A 25,331-nucleotide genomic window follows, 5' to 3' on the forward strand; every position below is an offset into this window, starting at 1 on the left:
CTTCTTGATCTGGATCGAAAAACTTTAGGATTGCTGCATCTGCAATAGCTTTCTTTACTGATTGGAAAGCAGTCTCCTGGATTTCCTTCCATTCCCAGAGCACATCTTTGTGGGTTATCTGTCTCAGTGGCTCACACATGTCTGACAGATGACTGCAAAATTTGGAGAGATAATTTACCATGCCCAAAAATCGTTGTACTCCACAAACATCAGTAGGGGTAGGCAAATCTTGTATTGCTCTCACCTTTTCAGGATCCACTTTTACACCGTTTGAAGTCAGACGATGTCCAGTATAGGCCACTTCTGTCATTTTCAGTTTGAATTTGTCCAAGTTCAGCTTTATGTGTTTTGCTCTGCATCTGTCCAAAAATTGTATCATCTTCTGATCGTGATCCTTGATTGCAGATTCCATATCTTCACCTTCTCCCACTATTAGTATATCATCTGCTATTGTCTTCACTCCAGGAAGTCCTTCCAAAGCCTGCATTAATGTCTGCTGGAACACCTCTGGAGCAGGTTTTAGTCCCATGGGCATTCTCAGCCATTTAAAACGTCCAAATGGTGAAGAAAATGTTGTCAATAAACTTGATTCTTCAGTCAGTGCCACATGCCAAAATACATTTTTCACATCACATACAGAAAATATTTTAGCTTTTGATAGATCTGGTAGAACATCATCTAATGTCGGCATGGGGTAATGATTTCTTTTCAGCGCCTTGTTGAGTGGCTTAGGATCAATGCATATTCTTAACTTGCCAGATGGTTTCCGCACTATGACCAAACTGCTGATCCAATCTGTGCTCTTATGGACTGGTGCTATCATGCCTCTTCTCTGTAAATCTTGCAGTTCTACTTTCAGCGGTTGCATTAAAGCTACAGGCAATGTCCTTGTAGGTAATCTGGTAGGCTGCACGGTGTTGTCAGTTTCTAGCCTATATTTACCTTCAAAGTACCCATCACCTTCAAATAAATCAGCATACTTCGTTTTTATTTTCTGAATATCCAAGTTGTGCTCTGCATTTAGTTTGGGATTTGGTATATCCTGGGAAACGTCAACAGACATAATATTCTGTGACTGTAGTTTTATTAAGTCCATTGCCGGAACAGCTTTTACTCCCAATAATGGTACATGGTTACCACCACGTAACACGGTAAATTCAACTCTAGAACTCTTTCTGTTACATGGTTCTGCCTGACTACATTGACTTTCTCTGCTGCAGGCTGCAGTTGTAGCCATGTCATGTCCTCTGCACTGTCAGTGTCTGGTGTCACAGTATGGAACTGTCTGTACTGTTTGCCTGTTCCTTGCCTGCAGACAGCTGAGAAATTATTCTTCTTTCCACACAATCTGCAGGTTTCATCATACGCGGAACACTTGGTTTTGTCTCTCTCATGTCTTTTCCCACAATACTTGCAGTGGACAGTGCTTATAGGGGAGCTTGGTCTTGTCTTTCCTTTCATAGATACTGCATGTACCTTATCATCATCATTATCACTGGTGCCTGCCATCATCTTCAGGCTGTGTTTTGTCATCTCAGCAGCCCTGCAGATTTGCATGCATTTCTCTAAAGTCATGTCTTCCTCTCTCAGTAATCTTTCTTTGAGATGATTGTCTCTTATGCCACACACCATTCTGTCTTTGATTAGACTGTCCCTGATCTCTCCAAAACCACATGTTGTTGCCAGCCTCCTCAGCTCTGTCAGATATCTGTCCACATTTTCACCATCCTCCTGATGTCTTGTGAAAAAGTTATATCTTTCCACTGTCTCATTCTTCTTTGGGTCACAGTGTTTATCAAATGCCTGCACAATATCTGCTAGAAGGAGGTTGTCTGTGTCTGGGAGTAAGGTGTGGGCTAATTCTCTGCCATTTTCCCCAATAAGGTAATAAAACAGCTTCACTTTTCGTTTGTCATCAGTGGGGGCCACTGTGAGATCCACATACAGTGTAAACTCTTCCTTCTAATGTCTCCAAGGGAGACAAATTACATGAAGTCACATCCAGTCCCTGAGGGGGCTTCAGGCCAGTCTCCATTTTGCAGTAATGTCAGGGAATCTGTACTTACAGGTGCTGTGATCCTCTGTACAGTCCCAGCCTCACACAAGCTCTGAGGATTTGCAGGTTCTGTGCCCAGCTACCACCATGTTCTGTTATGTATTTCCGGTCAAGGATCACACTCCTTGGAAATCTCCAGGCTTGTTTATTACATGAGACTTGTGATACATTCCTCCATTACAAGATGTCTGCTAACCAGGGCTGTGGAGTTGGTAAGCCAAACCTGCGACTCCGACTCCTCAATTTCCCTTCCACCGACTCCGACTCCGAAATATATTGCTTATATTTAAGTGAAAAATTTATTGTAGTACAATGTGAACATCAGACATTTAATCATTTCTATGATACAATAATCAAGATATTTAGATAGAACATAATATCTATTTATTGGAATACAACTTTAGAACACAAAAAACTGTAATAAATTGTAAATATGTCATACACTGTATAATATCGATTAGATACGGAACAGACCAAAGTTTGGACACACCTTCTCATTCAAAGAGTTTCCTTTATTTTCATGACTATGAAAATTGTAGATTCACTCTGAAGGCATCAAAACAATGAATAAACACATGTGGAATTATATAATTAACAAAAAAGTGTGAAACAACTGAAAATATGTGTTATATTCTAGGTTCTTCAAAGTAGCCACCTTTTGCTTTGATTACTGCTTTGCACACTCTTGGCATTCTCTTGATGAGCTTCAAGAGGTAGTCACTGGAAATAGTTTTCCCTTCACAGGTGTGCCCTGTCAGGTTTAATAATTGGGATTTCTTGCCTTATAAATGGGATTGGGACCATACATATCTGATATATTATATATATATAATATATATTTAATATATAAATATATTATATATACTGTACATATCATATATAATATAAATATAATCAAAATATAATATAATATATATATATGTTAGTGACAAATACAATTATTGTAGTGTTGTTTCTAAATTGTGGACATGTATTTAATTAATAAATTATTTTTTCTAGGAACAAAATGGCATGGAATCCCCCTATAATTTAGAGACAGCAACACTATACTAATTGTATTTGTCAATGACATCTCTCTCTCACTCTGTATATCTAATATATAAAGCTCAAAGTGTGTATGTCTCCATCCTGCCCCCAGTGTCTCCAATCCTGCCCCGTCTCCATCCTGCCCCCAGTGTCTCCAAACCTGCCCCATCTCCATCCTGCCTTGTCTCCATCCTGTCCCCAGTGTCTCCAATTCTGCCCCGTCTCCATCCTACCGCTGCTCCATCCTGTCCCCAGTGTCTCCAATTCTGCCCCGTCTCCATCCTACCGCGTCTCCATCATGCCGGGCCCGGCTTGCCGCTTTACTAATTTTAAAAAAAATCTTTCCTCTTACCTTGCGGTGCTCCAGCGGCAAGTGATCTGTACCCCAACGAGAAATCGCGCACTCGCCGGCGACTGACAATGACATCAGTCGCCAGCGACGTGCTCGCTGACGTCAGCTGCCAGCCTCTGATTGGCTGGCAGCCTGAACTTTTGCCGTGTGAGCCTGCACGGCAATAGAGTAAATGAACCTGCGTCCTGGACGCAGGTTCAGTTACTTGATCAGCAGAATCCTGCCGCTAGGGACGGGGCAGTGGGGCCCGATGGGTAGAGGTGACGGGGCCCGATGCGAGCCCCCTCTGCTGATCGGGCCCCATACGCCAGTCAGGGCAGTAAAGCCTATACAGGGACACCATATGGCATCTTTATACAGTAGAACCACCATACTGTGCCTGCATATAGTAATACCACCATACTGTGCCTGCATATCGTAATACTACCATACTGTGCCTGCATATCGTAATACCATCATACTGTCTTCATGTAGTAATACCACCATACTGTCTTCATGTAGTAATACCACCATACTTTGCCTGTATATAGTAATACCACCATAGTGTATTCATGTAGTAATACCACCATACTGTGCCTGTATATAGTAATACCTCCATACTGTGCCTGCATATAGTAATACCACCATACTGTGCCTGCATATACAGGGTGCGCCATTTATATGGATACACCTAAATAAAATGGGAATGGTTGGAGATATCAGCTTCCTGTTTGTGGCACATTAGTATTTGGGAGGGATGGAAACTTTTCAAGATGGGTGGTAACCATGGCGGCGATTTTGAAGTAGGCCATTTTGGATCCAACTTTATTTTTTTCAAGGGGAAGAGGGTCATGTGACACATCAAACTTATTGAGAATTTCACAAGAAAAACAATGGTGTGCTTGGTTTAAATGTCACTTTATTCTTTCATGAGTTATTTACAAGTTTGACCACTTATAAAATGTGTTCAAAGTGCTGCTCATTGTGTTGGATTGTCATTGCAACCCTCTCCTCCCACTCTTGACACAGTGATAGCAACACTACAGAAGAAATGCTAGTCTAAGGGGGTCAGATTCCTTGTAGGAATGCTCGTACCTGACACCCATAATGAGGTGCTGCACCATCTTGCTGAAAAATCTCAGGGAACGTGCCATCTTCAGTGCATAAAGAGGGCAACACATCATCATGTAGCAATTTCACATATCCAGTGGCATTGAGGTTCCATTGATGAAGAATGGCCGCACTATCTTTGTACCCCATATACCACACCATACCATCAATTATGGGTGTCAGGTTCGAGCATTCCTACATGAACAGTTTCCTGGAAAGTGGATTGGTCATTGTGGGCCAGTTGAATGGCCCCCAAGGTCTCCCGATCTGACCCCCTTAGACTTTTATCTTTGGGGTCATCTGAAGGCATTTGTCTATTCTGTGAAGATACGAGATGTGCAGCATCTGAAACAATGTATCGTGGAAGCTTGTGCAAGCATTTCTTCTGCAGTGTTGCTATCAGTGTGTCAAGAGTGGGAGAAGAGGGTTGCATTGACAATCCAACACAATGGACAGCACTTTGAACACATTTTGTAAGTGGTCCTAAACTTGTAACTCATGAAAGAATAAAGTTACGTTAAAACCAAGCACATCATTGTTTTTCTTGTGAAATTCTCAATAAGTTTGATGTCATATGACATGATTGATGTCAACATGGTGGAGGAGTTGGTTTTCTCCTGTCAGATACCTGCTCCTTCACCCCAATCCCACTGCCACCCTCTGTTACCCTCCCTTCCTTTGAGGTGCACTCTGTGCGCATCTACTCCCCCTCCAACCTCCAACTGGCTGTCATCTACCGCCCCCCAGGGCCAGCCACCACCTTCTTTGACCACTTCACCACCTGGTTACTTCATTTCCTTTCCGCGGACATCCCTACTATCATCATGGGCGACTTCAACATCCCCATTGACACTTCCCTCTCAGCTGCCACTAAACTTCTATCTCTCACTTCCTCCTTCGGCCTCACTCAATGGTCTTCTGCAGCCACTCACAAAGATGGCCACACACTAGACCTCATCTTCACCCGCCTCTGCGCCCTATCTAGCCTCTCTAACTCGCCTCTTCCTCTCTCTGACCACAACCTGCTCACATTCTCTTCCCTCTTCACTCCATGTCTACAATCCCCACCCCACAAACTTTCACACCCTCGCAGGAATCTTAAACACCTTGACCTACACTCATTCTCCGAATCCCTCCTCCCTCTTACAGATATAAGTTCCTTACACAATGCGGATGACGCTGCCGCTCTATATAACACCACAATAGCTGTAGCTTTGGAATCCGCTGCCCCACTTACACATACCAAAACTCGCAAAATCAACAGACAGCCCTGGCACACCAGCCTGACCAAAGAGCTGAGGCGAGCTTCCAGGGCTGCTGAGCGCAGATGGAAAAGATCCCACTCCAACGAGCATTTCATCGCATTCAAACAGTCCCTCACTACTTTCAAGACCACACTCGCCACAGCTAAACAAACCTACTTCTCATCTCTCATATCCTCCCTGTCTCACAACCCTAAACAGTTATTCAACACCTTCAATTCTCTCCTCCGCCCCCCAGCACCTCCTCCCTCCCCACTCATCTCAGCTGAAGACTTTGCCTCATTTTTCAAGCAGAAAATTGATAACATCAGGGACAGTTTTGGTCAACAACCCCCAGAGCCCTTCCTCCCGACTTCCCAGCCCTCCACCTTCAAAACCAACTTCTCCACCATTACAGAAGATCGACTCTCCACTCTACTCTCAAGATCACATCTCACCACCTGTGCACTCGACCCGATCCCATCCCACTTCATCCCAAACCTCACCACAGTCTTCATCCCAACCCTAACCCATCTCTTCAACCTATCACTAACAACTGGTGTTTTCCCCTCAAGCTTTAAACATGCCTCCATCACACCTATCCTCAAAAAGCCCTCCCTTGACCCATCCTCTGTATCTAGCTATCGCCCTATATCACTTCTCCCATACGCCTCCAAGCTACTGGAACAACACGTCTACCTTGAACTGTCCTCCCATCTCTCTTCTTGCTCCCTCTTCGACCGCTTACAATCTGGCTTCCGGTCACACCACTCCACTGAAACTGCCCTTACTAAGGTCACCAATGACCTCTTAACTGCCAAGAGCAAGCGACACTACTCTGTCCTCCTCCTCCTGGACCTGTCGGCTGCCTTTGACACAGTGGACCATTCCCTATTATTACAGACCCTCTCATCCCTCGGCATCACAGACTCGGCCCTCTCCTGGATCTCATCATACCTAACAGACCGGACATTCAGCGTCTCCCACTCACACACCACCTCCTCACCTCGCCCCCTATCTGTCGGAGTCCCACAAGGTTCAGTCCTAGGGCCCCTGCTGTTCTCTATTTACACCTTTGGCCTGGGACAGCTCATAGAATCTCATGGCTTTCAGTATCATCTTTATGCTGATGACACACAGATCTACATCTCTGGACCAGATATCACCTCCCTACTAACCAGAATCCCTCAATGTCTGTCCACTATTTCATCCTTCTTCTCCACTAGATATCTGAAACTCAACATGGACAAAACAGAATTCATCATCTTTCCCCCATCTCACGTGACCCCCCCTACGAACCTATCAATTACAGTAAATGACTGCCCACTCTCCCCAGTCCCACAAGCTCGCTGCCTCGGAGTAATCCTTGATGCTGATCTCTCCTTCAAACCACATATCCAAACCCTTTCCACTTCCTGCCGACTTCAACTCAAAAATATTTCACGCATCCGTTCATTCCTCACCCAAGAATCTGCAAAAACCCTAGTCCATGCCCTCATCATCTCTCGCCTTGACTACTGCAACCTCATGCTCTGCGGCCTCCCCTCAAACACTCTCGCACCCCTCCAATCTATTCTAAACTCTGCTGCCCGACTAATCCACCTGTCCCCCCGCTATTCCCCAGCTTCTCCCCTCTGTCAATCCCTTCACTGGCTCCCAATTGCCCAGAGACTCCATTACAAAACCCTAACCATGACATACAAAGCCATCCACAACTTGTCTCCTCCATACATCTGTGACCTCGTCTCCCGGTACTTTCCTGCACGCAACCTCCGATCCTCACAAGATCTCCTTCTCTACTCCCCTCTTATCTCCTCTTCCCACAATCGCATACAAGATTTCTCTCGCGCATCACCCCTACTCTGGAACTCTCTACCACAACATATCAGACTCTCACCTACCATCGAAACCTTCAAAAAGAGCCTGAAGACCCACCTCTTCCGACAAGCCTATAACCTGCAGTAACCACCGATCGACCAAACCGCTGCACGACCAGCTCTACCCTCGCCTACTGTATTATCACCCATCCCTTGAAGATTGTGAGCCCTCGCGGGCAGGGTCCTCTCTCCTCCTGTACCAGTTATGACTTGTATTGTTTAAGATTATTGTACTTGTTTTTATGTATACCCCCCTCACATGTAAAGCGCCATGGAATAAATGGCGCTATAACAATAAATAATAATAATAATAATAATATGACCCTCTTCCCACTGAAAAAAATAAAGTTGGATCCAAAATGACCAACTTCAAAATGGTAACCATGGTCACCACTCATCTTGAAAAGTTCCCCCCCTCCCATATACTAATGTGCCACAAACAGTAAGTTGATATCACCAACCATTCCCATTTTATTTAGGTGTATCCATATAAATGGCCCACCATGTAGTAATACCATCATACTGTGTCTTGATGTACTAATACCACCATACTGTGCCGGTACGTCAGGGGTCCCTAACCTGTAGCTCAGGAGCCACATGTGGCTCGCGGTCTCATGAATTGTGGCTTGCGACTATCTGCTATCTTGGTGCATTAGGTCCAGGTCTAGCAAACAGTTATGAAGAGTATATCTCAAAATGGTGAATTTTGTGAGTAGCCTGGCACAGAAGAGCAGATCTGGATGCATTTTACTGGTCTTAGGGGTTTAGAACTGTTTTAGGTATGGTACGCTGGAGGATGGTACTACTGTAAGGAGTGTATCGGGACTGTGTAATACTCCACTCCCTTTTTTGATGTAGCTATTACTTGTAGTTATATATTTAGCTGTTGTTACTAAGTGTATAGGAATGTACAAATGGTGTTAAATAGGGAAAGCGTAGTACCTTAGTTTGTCCACTAGATGGTTCACATGACTCCTTAGTATAATAAGTAGTGTATATAGTTAACTGTAGGAGGAGTTAACTGGGAGTAAGGCAGGAACAGTTTCCTGGTTAGAGAGAGAAGGGATAGAGCCCCCAGAGACCTCGGGTGGGCTTTAGAGCCTGAGCTACCCAGTAGCTCTGTAACTTTGGAAGCCAGGGACCGAGTCATCCAGGGCCCAGTAGGCCAGAAGTACAGCTTTAGCATTAGTGTGACAGCAGTGCTGGAACAGAGACTACAGCTGAGGCCATAACAGTACTGGGATGCAGGTGGCTCTACAATGTGGCAGTTCACTGCATGGGCTGATGCCTTCGTATCCGGGACTAAACGGATGAGGGAACTCATAAGTGTAGTAAGTCTGAACAGGGAGGATGCTGCGTTACCGCAAGAGGCGGTACGACCCGGGCACGTACTGAAAGCCGTAGGAAGAAGTGCTGGGAAAGTAAAAAATGTGGACTGTATGGAACCCTATGCTGATGTTGTATCTGACAAGGATGTGCTGCTTCAAGGAAAAGGTAAAGTTCTTCATTTTAAGTTGCAATTGGACTGTGTCTCTGTTTGTGCGCAATCGTATGGAAAGGGTCTACAGCAGTACAGAGGACACCCTGAATGTGAAGAGAGCAGAGAGGCAAGTACACTGATTAAAGGATGTTCTTTGTATATAATGGGAGACCAGGGCGCGCAAGAGCCATGAGTCTCAGCCACGACTACGGCCCTGGTGCTCCCTCACACTTGGCGTAGTCGGCAGGATACCGCAGCCTTGCAAAGCAGAGATGCCATGAAAAATTGAGGATACTGATATTATAGAAGTGACTGATGTACTGGACCTAACTAAAACCTTGAATGTGACTGACATTGTGATGACTGCGAAGATGGCGGCTCTAAAGATAGCAGAAATGGCACCAAGAAGGACATCGACAGCTTTGTTCCCGCCCCTCGTGGGTGTCCTGACTCAGAAATGGCGCAAAACTCTGTGTGGCGGCATTCCCCGGTCCGCCCATGGTGGGCGCATCTGAGAAGAAAGAGACCTTGCCCTCTGCAATAGATTACAATTAAATGGGTGGAGCGGATGGAAGCTACCCCACCTTGGAACGGGTGGGGCCCAGAAGAAGACCCTGCATGCAGCTGCGCACGTCATCACGTACCAGAGGAGTCGGAGCCGGGCAGTTATCGGGAGCCGGAACGCCATCGGGAGCCGGAGGAGAGCTGCTGGCGGCAACCGGAGCTGGAACATCATCCTCGGGAGCTGGAGCCTCTTCACCCAGAAACGACTGCCCTGAAGAAGCTTGTGCCGGAAGTAAAGGCCAAGCTGGAATGCCGTCTGCGGGAGACGGATCCTCTTCACCCTGATCTAGTTCTTCAGCATCGTCAGGTACCGGAACCAACGACTGTCCCAGAGGAGTTCGCGCCAGAAGTGGAGGAGACTGGACCGGAGTGCACAGCTGCCTTGGTGGAGGGATCCGACGGTCAAGGGATGGTTGCAGCTGGGATGCTGGAGCCGACAGTGGTGAGTGGATCTCAGTCCCAGAAAGCAGGCCCATGCTTAGTAAAACCTTGTTCCTCGATTTGTCACGATCCTATCATACGACAGAGGGCCCCTTCCCATCCCCCAGGCAGGCCGCCTGAAATGAGGAGGATGATGTGGACCTGTATGCGGGCCCAGAACAGGCACAGCCGTCCCCTGTTCCCTGAACAATCAAAGCCCCCTCCTGCAGTGCCGTCAAATGGAGCACGGGCATGGAGCCCGATGTGGGAAAAAGTGACATGGGAGACGTGATGCTGAACTGGAGTGGATATTGGACAATGCGAAGTAGTGCTCGTTGCACGATCAAGAATGGGACTGTTTCACGTCCCTGCGGGAAAGGGAGCCCTGAAGCACCAAAGTTGGATGCAGTGTGGCTGATACGGGCCACAGTTCAGTGTTGTCCCCCCCCCCATTGAACTGTTTATATTCTTCTCCTGCTGGATGGCAAGACTTTGACTTTGTGGATAACGGGCCCTTCGACTGTGGAACAAACCGTGTGCGGCTGTGGTAACAGACTGTGCTTCGAAATGAGCAGAGGCAAGTACACTGATTAAAAGACATTCTTTGTATGTGACGGGAGACCAGGGCGCGCAAGAGCCATTAGTCTCAGCCACGACTATGGCCCTGGCACTCCCTCACACTACCTGTTGGAGGAGGTGCTCAAAGCTGGATGTGACAGTGTGTTGGGAGTCCTTGATGGAAGAATACTGAATGGGGGTATTGTGGGAACCCCTGGATCTCAGTGTACTTCTTTGGAGTGATTTCTGTGGAAAAGCTTTGGTTATCATTATACCTGTAATGAGGGCTTTGGTTGACAGTACTTTGAAGGGGGAGCTGGATGTGGCTCGCGACCCTCTCTAAGTGCTGAATGTGGCTCGCGACCCTCTCTCTTAGCTGAATGTGGCACTCAAGGTCAGAAAGGTTGGGGACCACTGCTGTATGTAGTAATACCACCATACTGAGCCTGCATATGGTAATACCACCATACTGTGCCTTCATATAGTAATAACACCATACGGTGTCTGCATATAGTAATACCACCATGCTGTGCCTTCATATAGTAATACCACCGTACTGTGTCTACATATAATAATACCACCATACTGTGCCTGCATATAGTAATACCACCATGCTGTCTGCATATAGTAATACCACCATGCTGTGCCTGAATATAGTAATACCACCATGCTGTGCCTGCATATAGTAATACCACTATGCTGTGTCTGCATATAATAATACCACCACGCTGTGTCTGCAATATAGTAATACCTCCATAGTGTGCCTACATATAATAATACCATAATACTGTGCCTGCATATAGCAATACCACCATAGAGGGATATATACTAATAGTGTCATGCTGTGAACATTTATAGAAATAGTGCGGACTATGAATACATATACAGTGGATATGTGTTAAAATTCTATGATTTTGTTATATAAAAAACAATCCTACCAAAAAACAATTATTTCAGGACATTTTTCCTTTAATTTCGCCATAATCATCACAAATCCGTTGTAAAATAAACTGAAATCATTTTGAGGGAGAAAGTAAAAATGGCAAAATTGAAATGATGAAATAATGTGGTTTCATAAAAGGGGTTGTTGTGTCCAGAATCAGGCGGCCACATCATCCCATGACTACAGCGCTCGGCCACAGTCATTACAGCGATTCTGATTAACCCCATATAAAGTGTCACTGCTCTTGTAAGATGCCCAAGCAGAGGCGTAGCTAGGGTTTCGGTTCAGGGGGGGCGAAACTTCTGAGTGGGCCCCTAACTAGGTAAATTTGATTACAACTCGGTGGCGCACCCTAATAGTGGATGTAGGAGATGACTGTGCTGTTACTGAAAATAATCCCTATATAAAGACCAACATGGATATTACCGCCATATGGTCAGAGGTAAATACCAGTCCTACAAAACATATAAGTGATTACTGCAGAGGTATAGTTGGTGTCTTACCGCTGACGTTCTTTCTGATGGAATCGGTCACTTTTCACGTCTTTTCCATCTGGCCCAGACCAACATGATGACTCGTCCAGCCAGGACTCGGCTACAGAGAATACAACAATGACACGTTTCACTTCTCATATTCCAGCCCCATCACCATGTATCCCCAACCTGCACAAACCACTCATCCTGCTGATACCCCAATGCTGAGCCGCTGCTGCCGTATGTGTCCCTATTACTGCACCTGAAACCCCAATGCTGAGCCGCTGCTGCCGTATATGTCCCTATTACTGCACTTGATACCCCAATACTGAGCCATTGCTGCCGTATGTGTTCCTATTACTGCACTTGATACCCCAATACTGAGCCTCTGCTGCCGTATGAGTCCTTATTACTGCAGCTGATACCACAATGCTGAGCCACTGCTGCCGTATGTGTCCCTATTACTGCACCTGATACCCCAATGCTGAGCAGCTGCAGCCGTATGTGTCCCCATTACTGCACCTGATACCCCAATACTGAGCAGCTGCTGCCGTATATGTCCCTATTACTGCACCTGATACCCCAATACTGAGCTGCTGCTGCCGTATGTGTCCCTATTACTGCACCTGATACCCCAATGCTGAGCTGCTGCTGCCGTATGTGTCCCTATTACTGCACCTGATACCCCAATACTGAGTAGCTGCTGCCGTATGTGTCCCCATTACTGCACCTGATACCCCAATACTGAGCCACTGCTGCCGTATGTGTCCTTATTACTGCACCTGATACCCCCTATACACACACGGCTCTGCTCCGTACACGCTGTACACATGCGGCTCCGCTCCGTACACCTTGTACACACACGGCTCTGCTCCGCACACACGCGGCTCCGCACCATACACCTCGTACACATATGGCTCAAATCCGTACACCTTGCACACACGGCTCCACTCCGTACACCTTGCACACACGGCTCCACTCCGTACACGCTGCACACACACGGCTCTGCTCCGTACACACACGGCTCTGCTCTGTACACCCCGACCCATACACACTTGGCTCCGTACACAAACGGCTCCGCTCACCCCATACACACCCGGCTCCGCTCCTGTGTACACCTCATACATGCATATCTCTGCTCCATACACCTTCTACACACACGGCTCCGCTCTGTACACCTCATACACACACAGCTCTGCTACATCCACCCTGTAAACCAATCCTGATCCCACACAGAAAGTTACTTCACCTCATCCAGCACCATGACAACCAGCACAGCAGAGCCCTGTGCTGAAGCCCCTGATCATGTGACCCCCTGACTCCGCCCCTCCTGTGACCTCATCACAGGTCCTGTGCGCACAGAAAAGCTCAGGACGACATTGCTGGCTGTGAGGTGGGGGGCGCACTGCTGGCACCTGGGCCCCCCACCACCTTCTCAGGGGCCCATAGCGGCTGGGCGGCAGAGTAGGGAGATCGATTCTCCCTGTTCTGCCGCAGAATGTAACTGTATGGGTGCGCTGTGCACGCCGATACAGTTACAGTAGCGTAGCTCAGTGGGCCCCTCAGAGCTTGGGGCCCGGGGCGACCGCCCCCTCTGCCCCCGGTAGCTACGCTAGTACTGTGCCCAAGCAAGGTAGTCGTGGGCGAGCTTTGGTCCCCACTCGCTCCCGCATCCTACAGACAAGGGGTGTCTCGGTCCTGGTGTGCTGCTGTGTATGTGGTGCTTCCCACTTACTTCTGGCCTATAGGCCTGTTCTGAGCTATAGGCCTGTTCTGAGTCCAGGAATTCCTTCTTTTGGAACCAGGGCAGCAAACAGTCCAGGAGATACGTGGTTAATAAAATGCAAACTTTTACGTAGAGAATTCCATTCTGTACATTATTTACAAGCAGGTTTAAAGGATAAGGCACAACAGGTTGTCATCTTTCCCACAGGTACCGGATACAACTTTAGCCCTGGTTCTCGGTATCAGTGGTATATCCCACTTTCTGACTTTCCTAGCCCTTGGAGATCTTCCTCACCTTCAGCAGCATTTTTGGATTGCGATACCTTCTGCCCCATGTAGTCTGAGTCCTAATCCATCTTTTCATCTAGCTTTGCAAGCCGAGTGTGCCTCTGGCCCCCAACGTCTGTCTCAAGGTTGCCCTTGGCCATTAGATGGAATCACATGAAAGGTATTTACGGCAATTTGCTGTCCCGAATGTATTAGACTCACGTTGTCCCTAGCTGCCCGCTATTCCTGCTGTATATGCACTACTGCCCTCCATACACTGTCACTTCCTGCTTCTGTCTGCAACACTCGGTTCCCCCTCCCATCTGGGCCGGCCACTACAGGTAACCTTGTCCCTTCTAACTGAAGCCCCATGGGGTATGATAATTGTACCACATTCAATTAAATGAAACACATTTAACCCTTGAGGGTCTGGGATCAATCCATGAGCTAACACCACTGTTAGGCTGTGTGCACACGCTGCTGATTCCGCTGCGTTTCCGCAGCGGTTTTGGCCGCTGCGGACCCGCAGCAGTTTTAGCTGCGGTGTACAGTACCATTCAAATGAATGGTATAAAAAAACCGCTGTGCCGACGCTGCGGAAAAATCCGTGCGGATTTGCTGCGGTTTTGAATCCGCAGAAAGAATTGCATGTCAATTCTTTCTGCGGAAACCGCTGCGGGTTCCTATCTCCACCATTGTGGAGATAGTGAATCCGCAGGACCAAACCGCAGGCAAAACCGCAGATAATCCGCAGGTCTTTTGACCTGCGGATTATCTGCGGTTTTTGCAAAATCCGTGCGGATTAATCCGCAGCGGATTCCGCAGCGTGTGCACGTACCCTTACACTCATGGAGGATTTTCCTGACATTTTCTGGCATGTAAACAGCTGACTACACAGCAAAGGATCTCATTGTGGAAAGTTGTCAGAAGAAGGTACAAAAACATTTCCCAGGCATTAGACCTATCATGGACACTGAAGACATCATCAAGAAGGGGCCAAGATGTGGCAGAACAGCGACATAACCGGGAACTGGGCGTCCATCAAATTTGATGAAAAGAAAAGAATTGTTTCTTTAGGCTTCAAGAGGGAAGAGTTACATTAATGGTGATCTGTTCACAGAAATAACGCTGCTAACCTGCAGATATGGAGTTATTCTACAGGGTAATAGCGCAAAGATGACGGCCGGCGCCTGCACAGAGCCGAATGTAGTGGGTAGAAAATTAGCTTTATTGTCCCCGGCAGCACTCGGTCTCAGTCATGGAGGCAGGGGCGGCAGGGGGTCAGTCACTGCTCTGTACCCCCCTCCTCCGGCCCTGACTGACCCTCTCTCTGCACTGATGCTCAGATGTCATTCAGGGCCAGGGGGTTACAGAGCGGTGACTGACCCTGCAGCGCAACAACCTCCATGACTGGGACCGAATGCTGCCGGGGACAGTAAAGCTCATTTTCTCCTGCTGCAGTCGGCTGTGTGCAAGCGCCGGGTGGCATCATTATGCTGGTAACCTGCACATGTCGAGATTGTCTCGGATAACACGTTCACTCATCACTATTATTTATCTTTTTTAGTTTTCCAACAGAAATGATTTCAGCTTATTTCTCAAGGGATTTGTGCAGATTATGGAGACATTAAAGTTGGACAAAGTTCTGCAATGATTCTTTTTTGCATGAAAAATATGGTGATATTTTATCAGAGGTGTGCAGACTTTTTATTCCACTGTAATAACAAATCCAGAAGAAATAAAGTAATATCCCCAAACAGTGAGCACAACTAGTAATAGTATCATGTTGTGAACACATACAGTCATATGTAAAAGTTTGGGCACCCCTATTAATGTTAACCTTTTTTCTTTATAACAATTTTGGTTTTTGCAACAGCTATTTCAGTTTCATATATCTAATAACTGATGGACTCAGTTATATTTCTGGATCCAAATGAGGTTTATTGTACTAACAGAAAATGTGCAATCTGCATTTAAACAAAATTTGACCGGTGCAAAAGTATGGGCACCCTTATCATTTTCTTGATTTGAACACTCCTAACTACTTTTTACTGACTTCCTGAAGCACTAAATTGGTTTTGTAACCTCATTGAGCTTTGAACTTCATAGCCAGGTGTATCAAATCATGAGGAAAGGTATTTAAGGTGGCCACTTGCAAGTAGTTCTCCTGTTTGATTCTCCTATGAAGAGTGGCATCATGGGCTCCTCAAAACAACTCTCAAATGATCTGAAAACAAAGATTATTCAACATAGCTTTTCAGGGGAAGGATACAAAAAGTTGTCTCAGAGATTTAACCAGTCAGTTTCCACTGTGAGGAACATAGTAAGGAAATGGAAGAACACAGGTACAGTTCTTGTTAAGCCCAGAAGTGGCAGGCCAAGAAAAATATCCGAAAGGCAGAGAAGAAGAATGGTGAGAACAGTCAAGGACAATCCACAGACCACCTCCAAAGACCTGCAGCATCATCTTGCTGCAGATGGTGTCACTGTGCATCAGTCAACAATACAGCGCATGCATAACGCCTTTTTGTATGACCAAACAACTCAATCTTTGTTTCATCAGTTCACAGGACCTTCTTCCAAAATGTAACTGGCTTGTCCAAATGTGCTTTTGCATACCTCAGGCGACTGTTTGTGGCGTGCTTGCAGAAACAGCTTCTTTCGCATCACTCTCCCATACAGCTTCTCCTTGTGCAAAGTGCGCTGTATTGTTGACCGATGCACAGTGACACCATCTGCAGCAAGATGATGCTGCAGGTCTTTGGAGGTGGTCTGTGGATTGTCCTTGACTGTTCTCACCATTCTTCTTCTCTGCCTTTCGGATATTTTTCTTGGCCTGCCACTTCTGGGCTTAACAAGAACTGTACCTGTGTTCTTCCATTTCCTTACTATGATTCTCACAGTGGAAACTGACAGGTTAAATCTCTGAGACAACTTTTTGTATCCTTCCCCTGAAAAGCTATGTTGAATAATCTTTGTTTTCAGATCATTTGAGAGTTGTTTTGAGGAGCCCATGATGCCACTCTTCATAGGAGAATCAAATAGGAGAACTACTTGCAAGTGGCCACTTTAAAACCCTTTTCTCATGATTTGATACACCTGGCTATGAAGTTCAAAGCTCAATGAGGTTACAAAACCAATTTAGTTCTTCAGGAAGTCAGTAAAAAGTAGTTAGGAGTGTTCAAATCAAGAAAATGATAAGGGTGCCCATACTTTTGCACCGGTCAAATTTTGTTTAAATGCAGATTGCACATTTTCTGTTAGCACAATAAACCTCATTTGAATCCAGAAATATAACTGAGTCCATCAGTTATTAGATATATGAAACTGAAATACCTGTTGCAAAAACCAAAATTGTTATAAAGAAAAAAGGTTAACATTAATAGGGGTGCCCAAACTTTTACATATGACTGTATAGTGACGTCGCCATACAGTTATAATATACTTGTAGTGCCATAATAGTATACTCACTACAGTGCTGTACATACATAAAACTACAATTCAGGGGTGCATATTAGGGTGACCGGATCTCATATGGGGGGGAAAAAATGTCAGAATCTTGTTCATCTGGACCCCACAAAACGATTCCCCTTTCCAGATAGCCAAAATTTGAGCTCGATCAAACGACGTTAACCCGTGCCGCTCGTCGCTCAAAGTTTGAAAAAATCCAAATTGAGGTATTTTAAGATTTAGGTATTTTGCATAGTCTGTTAGACTATAAAGAATGTGACAACGACATTGCAGAAATAGCCCTGACCAAATTTTCGAACCATTTGTGGTATTGGAATGCAGAGTTGGTGGGATTATCGTTTTTTGATCCCACCATTACAGACAATGAAAAGTTGTTAATGGCTAATAAATTGCTCAGTAGCACAGATGAACCATCAGAGCACGCTAACCTACATGAGTTGATAATTTTACATAGTTATCTAATCTATTCTAGAGCTTTTGTTAAAGTAGTTTTTGAAACGTCAGAATATAATGCTCGGCATTTGCTTACAACTTGCAGGACATATTGCTTCTGTTCTTCATCTTTTGTCAGAAGGTCGTTAAAGTCGGTTACTTCCTACCTCTTTTAATTTTTCTTTCCTAACTTTTGGATTTACAACCCTAGCGTGCTCTGATGGTTCATCTGTGCTACTGAGCAATTTATTAGCCATTAACAACTTTTCATTGTCTGTAATGGTGGGATCAAAAAACGATAATCCCACCAACTCTGCATTCAAATACCACAAATGGTTCGAAAATTTGGTCAGGGCTATTTCTGCAATGTTGTTGTCACATTCTTTATAGTCTAACAGACTATGCAAAATACCTAAATCTTAAAATACCTCAATTTGGATTTTTTCAAACTTTGAGCGACGAGCGGCACGGGTTAACGTCGTTTGATCGAGCTCAAATTTTGGCTATCTCAATATCTGGAAAGGGGAATCGTTTTGTGGGGTCCAGACGGACAAAATTCCGACATCGATTTTTTGCGGTCACCCTAGTGCATATGCCCGACCTCTGCTCCATTTATTGTCTATGGGGCATACAGTGATAATATAGTAGTAGTGCCATACTAGCGCACTCACTTCAGTGCTGTACATACATAATACTACAATCCAGGGGACACGTATGCCCGACCTTTGCTCCATTCATTGTCTATGGGATATACAGTGATAATATAGTACAGTGCAGCGCTCCACTATTTCCGGCAGTACCAGAGACAATGAATGGAGAGGTCATCTACACCTTCGTTCCATTAAAGAAAGGGCTCTAGTGGGTTCCCAAGGTCCCAGAACCCCATTCTTATAAATGTGGGGGGTTCAGCAGTCGTAGCCACAATAAAAAGTAACTTGTCCCTTATCCTATAGATACAGGATAACTTTCAATTTTGGGGGTAACCTTTTAAATGATGGAGGCCGCAGGACATTCATTTCCTCTTGTGCACTCTTTATTTGACATTTTCATATGTTTCGAGACTACAGATCTTCATTTTTTTCAGATTAAAAAGGGTTTCTGGAGATCGCCACCAATAATCTGGAAAGTGAAGCCGGAGAACCTGCGAATCTTGAACCCATACTTCATGCAAGTTGCTGCTATTGAGTTCCTGAAATACAATCTTACAACTAAGAAAATCAAACCAGTAAGTGACTGACAGGAGGATGTGAAGGAGGTCTCCTGACAGCAGTGCGCTCACTGATCGTCTCCTCTGATTCTAGATACCCACCACCGGCATCATGGCCATCTCCTTTGCCATTCACTTCTGTGACCAGGTTGACATTGCAGGATTTGGGTATCCAAGTGTTAAAACTCAATATCTCCACTACTATGATAACCTGACCTTGGAAAACATGGAGGTAAAGGGCCAACTCTATCCTACTATAGATGTGACCCAAATCCTGGCAACAATGGGCAGTATTATAATAGTTATAGTCTTGTACATAGGGCACCGTATTATAGTAGTTATATATTTGTACATAGGAGCAGTATTATAGTAGTTATATTCTTGTACATAGAGCGCAGTATTATAGTAGTTATATTCTTTTACAAAGGGGGCAGTATTATTGTAATTATATTCTTGTACATAGGAGAAGTATTATAGTAGTTATATTCTTGTACATAGGGAGCAGTATTATAGTAGTTATATTCTTGTACATAGGAGCAGTATTATAGTAGTTATATTCTTGTACATAGGGAGCAGTATTATAGTAGTTATATTCTTGTACATAGAGGGTAGTATTATAGTAGTTATATTCTTGTACATAGTGGGCAGTATTATAGTAGTTATATTCTTGTACATAGAGGGCAGTAGTATAGTAGTTATATTCTTGTACATAAGGGGCAGTATTACAGTAGTTATATTCTTGTACATTGGAGCAGTATTATAGTAGTTATATTCTTGTACATAGGAGCAGTATTATAGTAGTTATATTCTTGTATATAGGAGCAGTATTGTAATAGTTATATTTTTGTACATAGAGGCAGTATTATAGTAGTTATGTTCTTGTACATAGGGGCAGTATTATAGTGGTTATATTCTTGTACATAGGGGAAGTATTATAGTAGTTATATTCTTGTACATGGGAGCAGCATTATAGTAGTTATTATTATTATTTATTTATTTATATAGCACCATTAATTCCATGGTGCTGTACATGAGAAGGGGTAACATACAAAGTTCAGATATCACTTACAGTAAACAAACAATCACAGACTGATATAGAGGGGAGAGAGGACCCTGCCCTTTCGGGCTTACATTCTACAGGATGCTGGGGAAGGAGACAGTAGGTTGGGGGGTTGCAGAAGCTCCAGTGATGGTGAGGCGGTAGCTCCAGTAGTGGTGAGGAGACAGCAGGGATCATTGCAGGCTGTAAGCTTTCCTGAAGAGGTGGGTTTTCAGGTTCCGTCTGAAGGATCCAATTGTGGTTGATAGTCGGACGTGTTGGGGCAAAGAATTCCTGAGGATGGGGGCTATTCGGGAGAAGTTTTGGAGGCGGTTGGGTGACGAGCGAATAAGTGTGGAGGAGAGAAGGAGGTCTTGACAGGACCGGAGATTACGTGAGGGAAGGTATCGGGAGATTAGTTCAGAGACATATGGGGGAGACAGGAGACATATGGGGGTGACAGGTTATAGATGGCCTTGTAGGTCAGTATTAGTAATTTGAATTGGATACGCTGAGGGAATGGGAGCCAGTGAAGAAATTTGCAGAGGGGAGAGGCAGAGGAGTAGCGAGGAGAGCGATGAATTAGTCGGGCGGCAGAGTTAAGGATGTTTGCAGGGAGGCCACAGAAAAGGATGTTGCAATAGTCGAGGCGGGAGATGATGAGGGCATGTACAAGCATTTTAGTAGAATGAGGATTGAGGAAGGGACAAATTTATAGTAGTTATATTCTTGTACATATAAGCAGTATTATAGTACTTATAGTCAGAGAAATAAGTATTTAATCCCTTGCTGATTTTGTAAGCTTGCCCACTGGCAAAAACATGAACAATCTATCATTTTAGGGTAGGTTAATTTTAGCATTCAGAGATAGAATATCAAAAGAAAATCCAGAAAATCACATTGTATAAATTATATAAATTTGCATTTTGTAGTGAGAAATAAGTATTTGATCCCTCTGGCAAACAAGACTTAATACTTGGTGGCAAAACCCTTGTTGGCAAGCACAGCTGTCAGATGTTTTTTGTAGATGATGATGAGCTTTGCGCACATGTCAGGAGAAATTTTTGTCCACTCCTCTTTGCAGATCATTTCTAAATCATTAAGATTTTGAGGCTGTTCCTTGGCAACTCTGAGCTTCAACTTCATCCATAAGTTTTCCATGGGATTAAGGTCTGGAGACTGGCTAGGCCACGCCATGACCTTAACGTGCTTCTTTTTGAGCTACTCCTTTGTTGCCTTGGCTGTGGACAGGAGTCTTTTATAAATGTGACTAAATAAGACAGCTGTCTTTAATGCAGGTAACGAGTTGATTAGGAGCGTCTAACTGGTCTGTAGGAGCCAGAACTCTTAATGGTTGGTAGAGGATCAAATACTTATTTCTCACTGCAAAATGCAAATAAATATATATAATTTATACAATGTGATTTTCTGAATTTACAAAACTTACAAAATCATCAAGGGATCAAATACTTATTTCTCCCACTATTTATTCTTGTACATAGGAGCAGTATTATAGTAAGTAATATTCTTGTACATAGGGGGCAGTATTATAGTAGTTATATACTTGTACATAGGCGGCATTATTATAGTAGATATATTATTGTACATAGGAGGCAGTATTATAGTAGTTATATACTTGTACATAGGAGTAGTATTATAGTAATTATATTCCTGTATATAGGAGCAGTATTATAGTAGTTGTATTCTTGGACATAGGAGCAGTATTATAGTAGTTATATTCTTCTACATAGGGGCAATACTATAGTACAGTAGTTATATTCTTCTACAGGGGGCAGTATTATAATAGTTATATTCTTGTACATAGAGGCAGTATTATTGTAGTTATATTTCTGTACATAGGTAGCAGTATTATAATAGTTATATTCGTGTACATAGATGCAGTATTATAGTAGTTATATTCTTCTACATAGGGGCAATATGATAGTAGTTATATTTTTCTATATGGGGCAGTATTACAGTAGTTATAATTTTGTACATATGGGCAGTATTATAGTAGTTATATTCTTGTGCATAGGGGGAAGTATTGTAGTAGTTATATTATTGTGCATAAGTGGCAGTATTATAGTAGTTATATTCTTGTACATAGGAGCAGTTTTATAGTAGTTATATTCTTGTATATAAGGGCAGTATTATAGCAATTATATTCTTGTACATAGGGGCATTATTATAGTAGGTATATTTTTGTACATACAGAGCAGTATAGTAGTTATATTCTTGTAGATAGGGATCACTATTGTAGTAGTTATATACTTGTACAAAGGAGAAGAATTATAATAGTTTTATGCTTGTGCAAAGGGGAAGAATTATAATAGTTTTATGCTTGTACATAGGAGCAGTATTATAATAGTTATATTCTTGTACATAGGAGCAGTATTATAGTAGTTATATTCTTGTACATAGTGGGCAGTATTTTAGTAGCTACATTATTGTGCATAAGTGGCAGTATTATAGTAGTTATATTCTTGTACATAGGGGCAGTATTATAGTAGTTATATTCTTGTACATAGGGGGCAGTATTATAGTAGTTATATTCTTGTACATAGGGGCAGTATTATAGTAGTTATATTCTTGTACATAGGGGGCAGTATTATAGTAGTTATATTCTTGTACATAGGGGGTAGAATTATAGTAGTTATATTCTTGTACACAGGGGCAGTATTATAGTAGTTATATTGTTGTACATAGGGGGTAGTATTATAGTAGTTATATTTTTGTACACAGGGGCAGTATTATAGTAGATATAATTTTTGTACATAGGAGCAGTATTTATATATTTATATTTTGTACATAGAGGGCAGTATTTAGTAGTCTTTTAGTTGTCCATGAGAATGAATGTGCTGCTTTGTAATTTGTTTCTGTCCATTGTTTCCAGATATCAGAGCATAAGATTCCTCTTGAAGCCATTGCAATAAAGAAACTTCTCCAACAAAACATCATTCATAATCTGACTTACTTCTAAGGTTGTCAATACTGAAAATGATCATTTTTAATTAGAAGTTTACAGTAAATTTTAATAAGGACTTCATGGACCGGTTTGTAATTGATGACCATTTCATGGGCTGGAGCACAGAAGATCCATAGGTTCCATCTACATGTGATATACATGAACTTCTTCCTATAGTGGATGACAAAACTTTTAGAACGACTCGAGGACTTACGGTATATTTATTATTTACAAAAGGCTGCACTTTAAAGCCCATTGGATGCTAATGTTTGGGGTCATGTCTTGTTCTCTTTGTTGTATTTGTGTTTGTATATTTCTGTTCTTTTTGTGGTGAAGGCTATAAATACCTTCAGGGGCATTTTTTTTTACTAACGTGCTTGTGGTAAAATTGTGTTTTAAAATTGTATTTTATTTAAAATGCTGTATCAATTGACTTTTACAGTTAATTTTACAGTTGTGGCCAAAAGTATTGACACCCCTGCAATTCTGTCAGATAATACTCAGTTTCTTCCTGAAAATGATTGCAAACACAAATTCTTTGGTATTATTATCTTCATTTAATTTGTCTTAAATGAAAAAACACAAAAAGAATTGTCCTAAAGCCAAATTTGATATAATTCCACACCAAACATAAAAAAGAGGGTGGACAAAAGTATTGGCACTGTTCGAAAAATCATGTGATGCTTCTCTAATTTGTGTAATTAACAGCACCTGTAACTTACCTGTGGCACCTAACAGGTGTTGGCAATAACTAAATCACACTTGCAGCCAGTTGACATGGATTAAAGTTGACTCAACCTCTGTCCTGTGTCCTTGTGTGTACCACATTGAGCATGGAGAAAGAAAGAAGACCAAAGAACTGTCTGTGAACTTGAGAAACCAAATTGTGAGGAAGCATGAGCAATCTCAAGGCTACAAGTCCATCTCCAAAGACCTGAATGTTCCTGTGTCTACCGTGCGCAGTGTCATCAAGAAGTTTAAAGCCCATGGCACTGTGGCTAACCTCCCTAGATGTGGACGGAAAAGAAAAATTGACAAGAGATTTCAATGCAAGAATGTTCTCTGGTCAGATGAGACAAAAGTAGAGCTTTTTGGGCAAAGGCATCAACATAGAGTTTACAGGAGAAAAAAAGAGGCATTCAAAGAAAAAAACACGGTCCCTACAGTCAAACATGGTGGAGGTTCCCTGATGTTTTGGGGTTGCTTTGCTGCCTCTGGCACTGGACTGCTTGACTGTGTGCATGGCATTATGAAGTCTGAAGACTACCAACAAATTTTGCAGCATAATGTAGGGCCCAGTGTGAGAAAGCTGGGTCTCCCTCAGAGGTCATGGGTCTTCCAGCAGGACAATGACCCAAATCACACTTCAAAAAGCACTTGAAAATGGTTTGAGAGAAAGCACTGAAGACTTCTAAGGTGGCCAGCAATGAGTCCAGACCTGAATCCCATAGAACACCTGTGGAGAGATCTAAAAATGGCAGTTTGGAGAAGGCACCCTTCTAATATCAGGGACCTGGAGCAGTTTGCCAAAGAAGAATGGTCTAAAATTCCAGCAGAGCATTGTAAGAAACTCATTGATGGTTATCGGAAGCGGTTGGTCGCAGTTATTTTGGCTAAAGGTTGTGCAACCAAGTATTAGGCTGAGGGTGCCAATACTTTTGTTTGGCCCATTTTTGGAGTTTTGTGTGAAATGATCAATGTTTTGCTTTTTGCTTCAGTTGCTTTTGTGTTTTTTTCATTTAAGACAAATTAAATGAAGATAATAATACCAAAGAATTTGTGTTTGCAATCATTTTCAGGAAGAAACTGAGTATTATCTGAGAGAATTGCAGGGGTGTCAATACTTTTGGCCACAACTGTAGGTTTTTGTTTCCCTGCATATTGCTGGGTACAGAATGAGTCAACTGAGAATCTGGTAGTGAGCTTGTTCTGCAAGGATAGTTTGTTACTCTTTCATCCAACTTTTTTCTACTCTCCCATGATCTTATTTTTAATTACAGACAACATTGATTTTAGTGCTGAAAGGTGATGATTTAAATCAACTAAGAGAAGCGTAAAAATGACAGATAACACTATGTAACATGATTTCTGTTCACATGGAAAACATGTCATTTCTTAATTGCTTATATCCTGAAAACATGGAAGA

General features: G+C 43.4%; 1 protein-coding gene across 2 annotated transcripts in view; it reads left to right on the top strand.

Annotated features, from left to right (window-relative positions):
* The window catches only part of LOC141085030 (CMP-N-acetylneuraminate-beta-galactosamide-alpha-2,3-sialyltransferase 4-like), a 78,886-nt gene extending 55,192 nt beyond the window's left edge, over positions 1-23,694 (top strand). For both annotated transcript variants that reach the window (XM_073569969.1, XM_073569970.1), the window contains 3 exons: positions 19,059-19,199; positions 19,276-19,413; positions 23,114-23,694. In XM_073569969.1, the coding sequence (XP_073426070.1) occupies positions 19,059-19,199; positions 19,276-19,413; positions 23,114-23,200 (366 nt within the window). In that variant the 3' untranslated portion in view covers positions 23,201-23,694. The remainder of the gene's footprint in view (positions 1-19,058; positions 19,200-19,275; positions 19,414-23,113) is intronic.
* The last annotated feature ends 1,637 nt before the right edge of the window (positions 23,695-25,331 follow it).

This window comes from Dendrobates tinctorius, unplaced genomic scaffold, assembly GCF_039654945.1.
Source record: "Dendrobates tinctorius isolate UK_male_01 unplaced genomic scaffold, ASM3965494v1 ptg000028l, whole genome shotgun sequence".
Lineage (NCBI taxonomy): Eukaryota > Metazoa > Chordata > Amphibia > Anura > Dendrobatidae > Dendrobates > Dendrobates tinctorius.